This window comes from Theropithecus gelada, chromosome X, assembly GCF_003255815.1.
Source record: "Theropithecus gelada isolate Dixy chromosome X, Tgel_1.0, whole genome shotgun sequence".
Lineage (NCBI taxonomy): Eukaryota > Metazoa > Chordata > Mammalia > Primates > Cercopithecidae > Theropithecus > Theropithecus gelada.
The window spans coordinates 82,693,275-82,706,695 of record NC_037689.1 but is presented as its reverse complement, the minus strand read 5'-3'; the positions used below and the strand labels follow the sequence as shown (position 1 = coordinate 82,706,695).

The 13,421-nt window shown below is 43.5% G+C and overlaps 1 protein-coding gene across 5 annotated transcripts in view; it reads left to right on the top strand.

Moving 5' to 3' along the window:
- TAF1 (TATA-box binding protein associated factor 1) overlaps window positions 1–13,421 on the top strand; it is a 178,546-nt gene that overhangs the window by 34,345 nt on the left and 130,780 nt on the right. For all 5 annotated transcript variants that reach the window (XR_003117427.1, XM_025372457.1, XM_025372456.1 and 2 more), the window contains exons 25-28: window positions 1,425–1,636; window positions 6,497–6,605; window positions 7,504–7,602; window positions 7,895–8,072. Coding sequence is in view for 4 of the 5 variants with exons in the window: in XM_025372457.1 (XP_025228242.1) it covers window positions 1,425–1,636; window positions 6,497–6,605; window positions 7,504–7,602; window positions 7,895–8,072 (598 nt within the window). In the remaining variant the exon portion in view is untranslated. The remainder of the gene's footprint in view (window positions 1–1,424; window positions 1,637–6,496; window positions 6,606–7,503; window positions 7,603–7,894; window positions 8,073–13,421) is intronic.

Here is a 13,421-nt window from a genome sequence, read left to right as displayed (position 1 = left end):
CATGTACTTCCATGTCTCTTGTCTGTGTGTATACATTGTGTATATATATTTTTAAATATGTACCTTTAAAATATTGTACATATTAAAAGAAGCAACAAAAGTAAAACATACAAGTTGTTTTCCATAACTTAGGATCACAGATACTACTGTGATTGTAATAAGCATCCTAAGATGAGGCAGTTGTCGTACAGTGGAAAGAGCCATGAGCTTGGAAACGGAAGATCTGAATTCAGGTTCTGTTTCTGCCATTTAATAGGTCTGTGACCTTAACCTCTCCAAACTTGTTTTCTCTAATATAAAATGATATGTCCACAGTGTTGTTGTTTTAAATGATACAATTCAGGGGAAACACTTTATAAACTATAAAATATTCAACAGATATAAAGAGCTGTTCTTAACGCATACTGAAGTCATTAAGTGTTTTAATGTTCCTTTTTGTATGTGGCGTTAGATAAGTGTGATACAGTATTGGCCCCATTTTACAGATGAAACCAAGGTCTAGGATACCAGAGCTACTCATCTGCAAAACTGAGATGGAGACTCGGTGTTATTGAACGTTTTTCTTGTTTTGACTAGAGAATGGGAATACACCCAGCAGGCTGATTATGCTGCTGAATGTAGATGGGCTTCCAACAGCTTGTCTCCTGCATATTTAATATTTTCATAGTTTACAACTTAAATTGGGAGTGAAAATCTTCTCTTTCTTCTTCTTACCTGAGTTTTAAAGCAATGTTTAGTCTCTGGATTTCATTTTTCTTCCATGTGTCATTTCCATACATGCTATTTTGTCTAGTGGCTTCTGATTGATCAGTGCATAACAATTCTATTAGAGCAAAAGTGTTTTTTTTTTTTTTTTGAGACGGAGTCTCGCTCTGTCACCCAGGCTGGAGTGCAGTGGCCAGATCTCAGCTCACTGCAAGCTCCGCCTCCCGGGTTTACGCCGTTCTCCTGCCTCAGCCTCCTGAGTAGCTGGGACTACAGGCGCCTGCCACCTCGCCTGGCTAGTTTTTTGTATTTTTTAGTAGAGACGGAGTTTCACCCTATTAGCCAGGATGTTCTTGATCTCCTGACCTCGTGATCCGCCCGAAAAAGTGCTGAGATTACAGGCTTGAGCCACCGCGCCCGGCCAGAGCAAAAGTTTTTAAGCTGACTTTGTTTTTCCCGTCTTGTATGTACAGTTGAGCTTTGAACAACATGGGTTTGAACTGCATGGGTCCACTTATGTGTGGATCGTGGTATGTGGAGCTTGTGTATATGGAGGGCTGGCTTTTTGTATATATGGGCTTCACTATGTGTGGATTTTGGTATACTCGGGGTCCTGGAACAAATCCCCTACATATACTGAGGGACAACTTGCCTGCTTATCTCTGATACGTGTTTCAGCCTACTTACCTCTGACATGTTTGATACTTTTCCTTTTGCAGCTGAAATGTGGAGCATGTGGTGCCATTGGACACATGAGGACTAACAAATTCTGCCCCCTCTATTATCAAACAAATGCGCCACCTTCCAACCCTGTTGCCATGACAGAAGAGCAGGAGGAGGAGTTGGAAAAGACAGTCATTCATAATGATAATGAAGAACTTATCAAGGTTGAAGGGACCAAAATTGTCTTGGGGAAACAGCTAATTGAGAGGTAAGAGATACCAGGCAGGAAGTGCTATGGGACGGATTCATTTGAGTTTGGTTTTATTGGTGGCTGGTGGGGGTAGATGTGATGTGTTCTCTGAAATGGAACTGAAGGAACAGGAATTTTGATGGCTTTTCCTCAGTTATTGTTGCCAGTACTGAAAATTATAGCACTCATTAGGTTGTACCACTTGTTTCGGAGCATGCTGCCTAACTTCTGAGTCTGTTTCCTTAGTTACAAAATAAAACCACCCTTACCAGGATAGTTAAGAAGATAAAATGAGACAGATTACAAAGCATACAGGATAGTGCCTGACATATAGTAGATGCTCAGTAGATGTTAGTTATCTCTTCTTGTTCTACTTCTAGATACTTAATAATATTTGCAAGGTCCCTAATATTGTTGTGTTTTTTTTTTTTTTTTTTTTTTTTTTTTTTTTGCGACAAAGTCTTGCTCTGTTGCCCAGGCTAGAGTGCAGTGGCTCATTGCCACCTCTGCCTCCTGGGTTCAAGCGATTCTCATGCCTCAGCCTCCCGAGTAGCTGGGATTACAGGCGCACACCACCACGCCTGGCTAATTTTTGTATTTTTGTAGAGATGGGGTTTCATTATGTTGGCCAGGCTGGACTTGAACTCCTGACCTCAAGTGATCTGCCTACCTTGGCCTCCCAGAGTGCTGGGATTACAGACGTGCTGGGATTACCATGCCCGGCCTAATTTTTGTATTTTTAGTAGAGACAGGGTTTTGCCATGTTGGCCGTGCTGGTCTCGAACTCTTGTCCTCAAGTGATTCTCTAGCCTTGGCCTCCCCAGGCGTTGGGATTACAGGCGTAAGCCACCATGCCCGGCCTTATTAGTGTTCTAATAAAGGATGGAAGAGACATAGAAACTGTGCTTATACTTGTGTCTTGCCCTCAGAGACTTTAATAGATAATAAAATGAAGAAGTTGTAAAGTTCTTTCTCCTAACTTTTTAGTTTGAAAATGGCAAACCTACAGAAAAGTTGAAAGAATGTAGTATATGATTCCTTTAAAATCACTAATTGTTAACATTTTGTCACATTTGCTTCATCTTTATATACCTAAAACTTTTTTTTTTCCTGGATCATTTGGAACTAAGTTGCAGGCATCATATTTCACTCCTAAGAAAGTTAACATTAATGTAATAATATATAATATTCAGATCTCATTCAGTCTTCCCCAGTTGTCTCAGTGTCCTTTATTTCCTCTGTCCCCAGTTCTGGATTCATTCCCAGTTCAAACATTAAATATATTTTGAATCTCTCTTAATCTAGAATGGTTTTCCCTACCTTTTATATTTTTCTTTTTTTTTTTTTTTTTGAGATAGGGTCTGGTTCTGTTACCCAGGCTGGAGTGCAGGGGCAGGGACATGATCTCAGCTCACTGCAACCTCTGCCTCCCAGGTTTAAGTCATCCTTTCACCTCAGCATCCACAGTTGTTAGGACTACAGGCGTGCAGTACCACACCTGGCTAATTTTTGTATTTTTTGTAGAGACAGGATTTTGCCGTGTTGCCCAGGCTGGTCTCAAACTCCTGGGCTCAAGTAGTCCTCCTGCCTCGGCTTCCCAAAGTGCTGGGACTATAGGCATCAGACACTGCACCCAGCCCCATTTATGTTTTTCATGACATGCATTTTTTGAAAATTCCAGGCCAGTTGTCTCAAAATATTCCACATTCTGGAATTGTCTGTTCTCTCATTGATCAGATTCCAATTAAATGTTGTTGGCAAGACATTTAATGTCATATCTGGGTGATATACTTACTATACCATATCAGCAAGCATGTAATGTCAGATTTTCCCACTGTTTTGATCATCTTGCTAAAGTGGTGATCCTCAGATCCTTTAATAAAGTATGTTTTTTCTTTGTAATTAACATGTTGGTGAATATCCTGTTCCCTGACAATCTTTTAATAGTTTTAGCATCAGTTGATGACCATTGCTTTATTCAGTTATTTCAGTGGGGGTTCAAAAATGGTAATTTTTCTAATTCTAGCATTTCTTCAACATTAGCTAACATTTTTCTATAAAAAAGAGCTTTCTGGCTGGGCGCGGTGGCTCAAGCCTGTAATCCTAGCACTTTGGGAGGCCGAGACGGGCGGATCACAAGGTCAGGAGATCGAGACCATCCTGGCTAACACGGTGAAACCCCGTCTCTACTAAAAAATACAAAAAACTAGCCGGGCGAGGTGGCTGGCGCCTGTAGTCCCAGCTACTCGGGAGGCTGAGGCAGGAGAATAGCGCAAACCCGGGAGGCGGAGCTTGCAGTGAGCTGAGATCCGGCCACTGCACTCCAGTCTGGGCGACAGAGCGAGACTCCGTCTCAAAAAAAAAAAAAAAAAAAAAAAAAGAGCTTTCTACTCTCCCTTTCCAACATAGTGTCCCAAATTTGACTCCCTCAAGCCAGATCCTGTGTTTTTTTTTTTTTCTTTTTTTTAAACGACCCTATAAATATTTGAGAACTTCCTTGCTTTCTGGCACAAGATGTTTTTGTTTCCGTCTCAACGAAGTCTTGCTCCATTGCCCAGACTAGAGTGTGGTGGCGTAATCTCGGCTCACTGAAACCTCTGCCTCCCAGGTTCAAGGGATTCTCCTGTCTCAGCCTCCCAAGTAGCTGGGATTACAGACTTGTGCCACCACATCTGGCTAATTTTTGTGTTTTTAGTAGAGATGGGTTTGCACCTTGTTGGCCAGGCTGTTCTCAAACTTCTGAACTCGTGATCCGCCCTCCTGGGCCTCCCAAAGTGCTGGGATTACCGGCGTGAGCCACCAATCCCAGCCTTCTGGCACAAGATGTTAAAAGCTCTCTTTCAAATTTTCCTATCCTATACCTGGAGTCAGCCATTTCTCCAAGAGCCCAGGTTCCTTTTTCTTCTTGAGACGGAGTCTTGCTCTGTCTCCCAGGCTGCAGTGTGGCACCATCTTGGCTCACTGTAACCTCTGCCTCCCCAGTTCAAACAGTTCTCCTGCCTCAGCCTCCTGAGTAACGGACTACAGGCACGTGCCACCTTGCCCTGCTAATTTTGTATTTTTAGTAGAGACAGGGTTTCTCCCTGTTGGTCAGGCTGCTCTTGAACTCCTGACCTGAGGTGATCCGCCTGCCTCCACCTCCCAAAGTGCTGAGATTATCGGCATGAGCTACTATGCCTAGCTGATATACATGTATTTTAAATTACAACTTTATACTGATACCTCCAATTTAGTTTATAGATCTTTTTTTCCTCATCTTCCCTCATTTCATATGTCTCCATTCTCAAGAAATAACTTAATTTCTCTATATATTTACTTAGAAATCAATATATTGAGAAATTTGCTCTATCCTATGATAGGTACAAAATAGTTTCAGAATTACTGTAATAATACCACTACCACCAACAAACCCATAAAGTAGATTCAAGATGTTTTTCATAGTTTATTTTTCTTGGACTACATGCCGCTGAGGTATAGTTAGGGTATTCCAAACATATTTGAATCACTTCTTTTTTTGTGTGTAATTTAAGAAATCAATTTGATACAGTTAGAGTCATTTATTTCTGTTTGTGTTTAGTTTGGGGTTCCTTTTGCCATCCTTGTTGATTTATTTTATTTTTTGAGATGGAATCTCGCTCTGTTGCCCAGGCTGGAGTGAAGTGGTGCGATCTCAGTTGACTGCAACCTCTGCCTCCTGGGTTTAAGTGATTCTCCTGCCTTAGCCTCCCAAGTAGCTGGGACTACAGATGCGTTCTATCACACCTGGCTAATTTTTGTATTTTTAGTAGAGATGGGGTTTCGCCATGTTGGTCACGCTGGTCTTGAACTCCTGAGCTCAGGCAATCTGCCTGCCTTGGCCTTCCAAAGTGCTGAAATTACAGACGTGAGCCACCACACCCAGCCTCCATCCTTGTTGATTTAATTATTAATATTTGTAATAGTCATTGTTTTTTGAAGCACATTAGAAGAGGAAGATGGGCCAGACGTGGTGGCTCATGCCTATGATCCCAGCGTTTTGGGAGGCTGAGGTGGGAGGATCACTTGAGCTCAGGAGTTCGAGACCAGCCTAGGCAATATAGTGAGATCCTGTCTCTATTACTGAAAAAGCAGTTTTTAAATTTAAAAAATGAAGAAGAAGAAAATGTGATACCATGGTCCCTTAAAGTGGAAGAGAAGAAGGTGAATGAGCTTTAATGATTGAGGGAAGCCCAAACTAGTTTGTTTTCTTTTTTCAAACCAGTTTTAAATTTCTTGTTTCCATTCTGAATGAGTTAGGTTTCCTAGCCTTTTAAGATAGAATGCTGGGGCTGGGCACGATGGCTCACACCTGTAATCCCAGTACTTTGGTTTGCCAAGGTGGGTGGATCACCTGAGGTCAGGAGTTCGAGACTCGCCTGACCAACATGGCGAAACCCTGCCTCTACTAAAAATACAAAAATTAGCTGTGCATGGTGGTGGGCTCCTGTAATCCCAGCTACTTGGGAGGCTGAGACAGGAGAATCGCTTGAGCCTGGGAGGTGGAGATTGCAGTGAGCTGACATTGCGCTATTGTACTCCAGCCTGGGAGACGAGCGAAACTACGTCTCAAAAAAAAAGATAGAATGTTGGAACTGGAAGGATTCTTAAAATTCTTTAGCCTGGTTTCCTTATCTTCCCAATAGGAAACTGAGGTAAAGTTGTGACTTGCCTAGTTATTTATTAACTTGGAGAGCCTATGAGGGCTTGCCTGATCTGAAGGTGGATGTCTGGCCTTTGGTTTGGCTTATTCCTCCCTAAGCTCATGCTTAGGTACCTTGGACTTTTTTTTATTATAGTTGGTTTTTTTTCCCTGGGAACTAGAAATAGGGGCTGTATCTTACTAAAGTGTTTTGATTACAGTGCGGATGAGGTTCGCAGAAAATCTCTGGTTCTCAAATTTCCTAAACAGCAGCTTCCTCCAAAGAAGAAACGGAGAGTTGGAACCACTGTTCATTGTGACTATTTGAATGTGAGTATGTGCATTGCTTCCTTCTGATTAGGTGGGTTCTCATTGATTCCCCTAACCGTATATGCCATGGCTCTGACAGCCTTAGATTCTCCATTTGCCTTGCCCTGAGAATTATGTGTACTGTTCATTATAAGATTTCTAAAATATGTTTGTCTAGTTAGAGAATGTGAATTTTTTTTTTGAGACGGAATCTCACTCTGTTGCCCAGGCTGGAGTGCAGTGGCACGATCTCGGCTCACCGGAACCTCCACCTCCCAGGTTCAAGCAATTCTCCTGCTTCAGCCTCCCAAGTAGTTGGGATTACAGGCACACACCACCTAATTTTCATACTTTTAGTAGAGATGGGGTTTTGCCATATTGACCAGGCTGATTTTGAACTCCTGACCTCAGGTAATCTGAGGGGATCTGCCCGCCTCCACCTCGCAAAGTGCTGAGATTATAGGCATGAGCTACCATGCCCAGCTGATACACAATCTACTCACCTTGGCCTCCCAAAGTGCTGGGATTACAGGTGTGAGCCACCGTGCTTGGCGGATTTTTTCTTTTTTTTTTTTTTTTTGAGATAGAGTCTCGCTCTGTTACCCAGGCTGGAGTGCAGTGGTGTGATACTGGCTCACTGCAACCTCCGCCTCCCAGGTTCAAGTGATCCTCCCACCTCAGCCTCCTGAGTAGTTTAGATGACAGGCATGTGCCACCACACCCAGCTAATTTTTGTATTTTTAGTAGAGATGGGGCTTCGCCATGTTATTCAGGCTGGTGTTGAACACTTGGCCTCAAGTGGTCCGTCCACCTCGGCCTCCCAAAGTGCTGGGATTACAGGCATGAGCTACTGTGCCTGGACAGAATGTGGATTTTTTTTGGTCTGAGAAAGCATTCTGATTTCATGTTTCTTCTTAAGAGACCTCATAAGTCCATCCACCGCCGCCGCACAGATCCTATGGTGACGCTGTCATCCATCTTGGAGTCTATCATCAATGACATGAGAGATCTTCCGAATGTGAGTTCATTGCGTTGGATATCTATAGTAGGGGTGTCAAAGCCCTTTGTTCTGTCTATGATTTCCAATAGAGGGCAGTAATCTGTAGATTTAGGTAACTGGAATGCCTAATTTTTGGGGATTTAGTTTTTTTGTTTGTTTAAGCAGTTTAGTAGAGGAAACAGACCTGCTCCACCTAGAAAGATTCCTTTCAGAGTTGATAGCCAGGTAGATAGGTAAGATGTGAGAATCTTCAGGAATTGGCTCTGGCAAGTGTTCTTTGCTGATGTATGGTTCCGGCCCTTGTTTGCAGACATACCCTTTCCACACTCCAGTCAATGCAAAGGTTGTAAAGGACTACTACAAAATCATCACTCGGCCAATGGACCTACAAACTCTCCGTGAAAATGTGCGTAAACGCCTCTACCCATCTCGGGAAGAGTTCAGAGAGCATCTGGAGCTAATTGTGAAAAATAGTGCAACCTACAATGGTAAGAATCAAATGTTCTATGATTGCAAAGGTCACTGTTCAGATCTTTATTTATTCCTTACTGGGCCTAAATTCAGACTAGATTGGACTGAGAGGACTACAGTGTATTTGTGCATTCATTTGTGGGTATGAAAATCAGGTAATGCACATTTTCAGTCATTTAATAAATATCACTTCTTTTTTTGCGGGGAGTGGGTGTTGGAGTCTCTCTCTGTTGCCCAGGCTGGAGTGCAGTGGCGCAATCTTGGCTCACTGCAACCTCCGCCTCTCGGTTCAAGCGATTCTCCTGCCTCAGCCTCCCAAGTAGCTGGGATTACAGGCACACGCCACCATGCCCAGCTAATTTTTGTATTTTTAGTAGAGACAGGGTTTCACCATGTTGGTCAGGCTTGTCTCTAACTCCTGACTTCATGATCCACCCACCTCAGCCTCCCAGGATTACAGGCATGAGCCACTGTGCCCAGCCTAATGTCACTTCTTTTTATTCCCACTGTTTAATTCTTTTTTTTTTTGTTTGTTTTTTTTTGTTTTTTTTTTTGAGACGGAGTCTCGCTCTGTCGCCCAGGCTGGATTGCAGTGGCCGGATCTCGGCTCACTGCAAGCTCCGCCTCCCGGGTTCACGCCATTCTCCTGCCTCAGCCTCCGGAGTAGCTGGGACTACAGGTGCCCGCCACCACGCCCGGCTAGTTTTTTGTATCTTTTGGTAGAGACGGGGTTTCATCGTGTTAGCCAGGATGGTCTCGATCTCCTGACCTCGTGATCCGCCCGTCTCGGCCTCCCAAAGTGCTGGGATTACAGGCTTGAGCCACCGCGCCCGGCCCCCACTGTTTAATTTTTACATCCTCTGGAGAATTTGGAGTCTGTCCGTTGCAATGAAACAGTTCCATGGAAAGTAGTGGAAGAGGTGGTCCTAGGTTAGTAGAAAAGAGGGACATTCAGTGTGGATGGAACCTGTGTAGGGTATGCACTTGGGACCATGTTTGCTGTGTCTGAATCTTCTATTTGGTCTACAAATTTGTTAGAGGCGCCGTTATATGTTCACTTTGCTCAAAAACTGAGAAGACAAAGGGGAAGAAATCTGTTTGTCTTTTTTTTTCCCCTTATGAGACAGGGTTTCACTCCTGTTGCCCAGTAGCCTCCCGAGTAGCTGGGACTACAGGTGGTTGCCACCATGCCATGCTAATTTTTGTATTTTTTTGGTAGAGACGGGGTTTCGCCATGTTGCCCAGGTTGGTCTCAAACTCTTGAGCTCAACTGATCTGACCACCTCGGCCTCCCAAAGTGCTGGGTTTACAGGCATGAGCCACTGCACCTGGCCTGTTGCTATGTCTTAAAAAGAGGAAACAGTATAGCTTCTGCATGTAAAGGATAAAGTTTTCTGGTTTCCGTTTGCATCCTTGAGCACAGATTCACATATATAAATGTAGGGATTCAGAGTACAGATAGAGTATAAATCATGGCTCTGGCACTTACTAATTGAGTTACCATAGACAACTTATTTAACTTCTCATACCCTCCTCAGTTTTCTCATCTATAAACATGGAATAGTACTATGTGAATTTTAAAACCTTTCAGAAGCAGGCCCAACCCATTTATCTACTTTCCATCTCCAATGACTGGCTCCCATACCCACTATCAACCCCTGCCACACTCAGCATTATATTTCACAAAATATCCCCTATCATTTCTTCATGACTTTGCAGTCTTTGCTCTCTCTCTGGGATGCCTTTCTTTCCTATATTTCTGGGCCAACTTATATTACCTCTTTTTATTTTATTTCTTTTGAGATGGAGTCTTGCTCTGTCGCCCAGGCTGGAGTGCAGTGGCGCCATCTCGGCTCACTGCAACCTTCGCCTCCTGGGTTCCAGCGGTTCTCCCGCCTCAGCCTCCCGAGTGGCTGGGATCACAGGCGCCCACCACCACACGTGGCTAATTTTTGTATTTTTAGTAGAGACGGGGTTTCTCCATGTTGGCCAGGCTGGTCTTGAACTCCTGACCCTGTGATCTGCCCTCAGCCTCCCAAAGTGCTAGGATTACAGGCATGAACCACCGCACCCGGCCCATGATTTTCATTTCACCATAAGAAATCTTTAAAATGGGTACTGTTATAACCCTCATTTTCCAGATGAACATACAGGCCTATAGTGTTTAAATAACTTTAAAAAATGTTTTTTAATGATGAGGTGGTGGGTTGATGTGTGCAGCAAACCACCATGGCACACGTTTACCTATGTAACAAATCTGCACATCCTGCACATGTATTAAAAAAAAGAAAAAAAAGGAGGAAGATTACTTTACCTTTAGGGGCACTTCTAACCTACATTTGTGATTTTCTTTTTTTGGAGGTGGAGTCTCGCTGTGTCGCCCAGGCTGGAGTGCAGTGATGCGACCTTGGTTCACTGCAGTCTCTGCCTCCTGTGTTCAAGTGATTCTCCTGCGTCAGCCTCCTGAGTAGCTGGGATTACAGGCATGCGCCACCATGCTGGGCTAATTTTTTTATTTTTAGTGGAGATGAAGTTTTGCCATGTTGGCCAAGCTGGTCTCGAACTCCTGACTTCAGGTGATCTGCCCTCCTTGGCATCCCAAAGTACTGGGATTACAGGCATGAGCCACCGCGTCCAGCTGATTTTCTCTTTTGATAGTCTCTGTCACCCAGGCTGGAGGAGTGTGGTGGTACGATCTTGGCTCACTGCAACTTCCTCCCCCTCTGGGGTTCAAGCGATTCTCCTGCCTCAGCCTCCTGAGTAGCTGGAACTACAGCTGTGCCCCACCATGCCCGGCTAATTTGTCTATTTTTAGTAGAGACAGGGTTTCACTATGTTGACGAGGCTGGTCTTGAACTCCTGGCCTCAAGTGATTCACTGACCTTGGCCTTCCAAAGTGCTGGGATTACAGGCAAGAGCCACCACTAGACTTAGGCATGAGAATCACTTGAATCTGGGAGGTGGAGGTTGCAGTGAACCAAGATCACACCACGGCACTCCAGCCTGTGTGAGAGAGTAAGACTCTGTCTCAAAAAAAAAAAAAAATGACAGAGTAGAGATGTTAATCCAGTTATATCTAATGTCAGAGCCTGTACTCTTAACCACCATGCTCCATATACCCTTCTCCACTTTTTCACTTACTGTTTACGCCTCACAACCCTGCACTTGTCTTCTGCTGAAGTACCAGCTACATCCTAATTGCTGGATCCACTGGCCACATTTCAGAAATAACCTTTTATTTAAACACCTTTATTGAAATATAATTCACATACTATGCAATTTATCCATTTAAAGTGGTCAGTTTTTTTTGTTTGTTTGTTTGAGATGATGTTTTGCTTTTGTTGCCTAGGCTAGAGTGCAATAGCGTGATCTCGGCTCACTGCAACCTCTGCCTCCTGGATTCAGGCGATTCTCTTGCCTTAGCCTTGCAAGTACCTGGGATTATAGGCATGCGCCACCACTCCTGGCTAATTTTGTATTTTTAGTAGAGATGGGGTTTCTCCATGTTGGTCAGGCTGATCTTGAACTCCCAACCTCAAGTGATCTGCCTGCCTCGGCCTCCCAAAGTGCTGGGATTAAATCAGGCATCAGCCACCACGCCTGGTTGGCTAAAGTGGTCAGTTTTAACATGTCATCCATATTGTAACATGTATCAGTACTTCATTCCTGTTTTTTTTGAGACAGGGTCTCACTGTGTTGTCCAGGCTGGAGTGCAGTGGTGCAGTCACAGCTCACTGCAGCCTCACCCTCCCAGGCTCAAGGAATCCTCCCATCTTAGCATCTCAAGTAGCTGGAACCACATGTGCATGCCACCATGCCTAGCTAATTTTTATTTTGTAGAAACAGAGTCTCACTATGTTGCCCAGGCTGGCCTCAAACTCCTGGGCTCAAGCAATCTTCCTGACTTGGCCTCCCAAAGTGCTGGGATTACAAGCATGAGCCATTGTGCCCAACCTCATTTTTTTTTTTATCATGTAATACTCCATTGTATGGATGCCCCACATTTTGTTTGTCAATTGATGGACATTTAGATTGTAATTTTGGCTGATGCAAATAATGCATCTGTGAACATTTTGTGAACATTCTTGTACAAACTTTTGTGTGGACATTTGCTTTTTTTTTTTTTTTTTTTTTGGAGACAGAGTCTTCCTGTGTTGCCCAGGCTGGAGTGCAGTGGGCACGATCTCTGCTCACTGCAACCTCTGCCTCCTGGGTTCAAGTGATTCTCCTGCCTCAGCCTGCCAAATAGCGAGGACTATAGGCGTGTGCCACTATGGCTGGCTGATTTTTTGTATTTTTAGTAGAGACAGGGTTTCACTGTTGGTCTTGATCTCCAGGCCTCGTGATCCACCCGCTTCGGCCTCCCAAAGTGCTGGGATTACAGGTGTGAACCACCGAGCCCGGCCAACATTTGCTTTTTTTAATTTTAATTTTTTTTATTTCTCAGGCAAGTAAGAAAGGGACACTTGTTTTTATTTCTCTTGGGTATATAAAGATTGAGCATCCCAAATCCAAAAACTTGAAATGCTCCAAAATCTTAAACTTTTTGAATGCCTGCTTGATGCTCTAAGGAAATGCTCACTGGAACATTTGGATTTCTGATTTTCGGATTAGGGATGTTCACATATTTGCAGATATTCCAAAATATTTCAGATTCTTAAAAAACCTGAAATCTGAAACACCTGTGGTCCCAAGCATTTCAGATAAGGAATACTCAGTCTGTACCTAGGAGCCGAATTGCCGAGTCCACATGGTAACTCATATGTTTAACTAACTTTTTGTGGAACCTCCAAACTGTTTCCCAGAGCAACTGCACCATTTTGTAATCCCACCAGCGGTGTATGAGGGTTCCAGTTTCTTCACATCCTTGTCAACCCTTGTTATTGTCCATCTTTTTGCTTCTAACCATCCTAGTGGGTGTGAAGTGGTATTTCATTGTAATTTTGATTTGCATTTCCCTATTGACTAATGATGCCGAAAATTTTTGCATATAATTAGAAATACCATTCTTGAACTTTTGTGCATTTGCCACTATTGACCACTTTTTCCTCCTTGATACTCTCTTCTTCCTTTTCCAGAAACACTTTCTCAAATGATTTCCTTGCCTTTTCATTCTCATTACTTCAGGCATCATATGTCTGTTAACATCACTATCTCCAGCCCCATACCTCTCTTCAGGGCTCCATACCTGTGCTTCCAGTTGTCTGCCAGACATGTCCATTTTTCATTGCCCTACTGGCAACTTATTATCTGATTGCCCATCTAGTTGTACATCCTAGAAATCATAGTCATAATTTATTCCATCTTCTCTTCCCCACACTCATAGATAACCAAGTCCCATAAATTGGAAATTCTAAGTTGCCAAC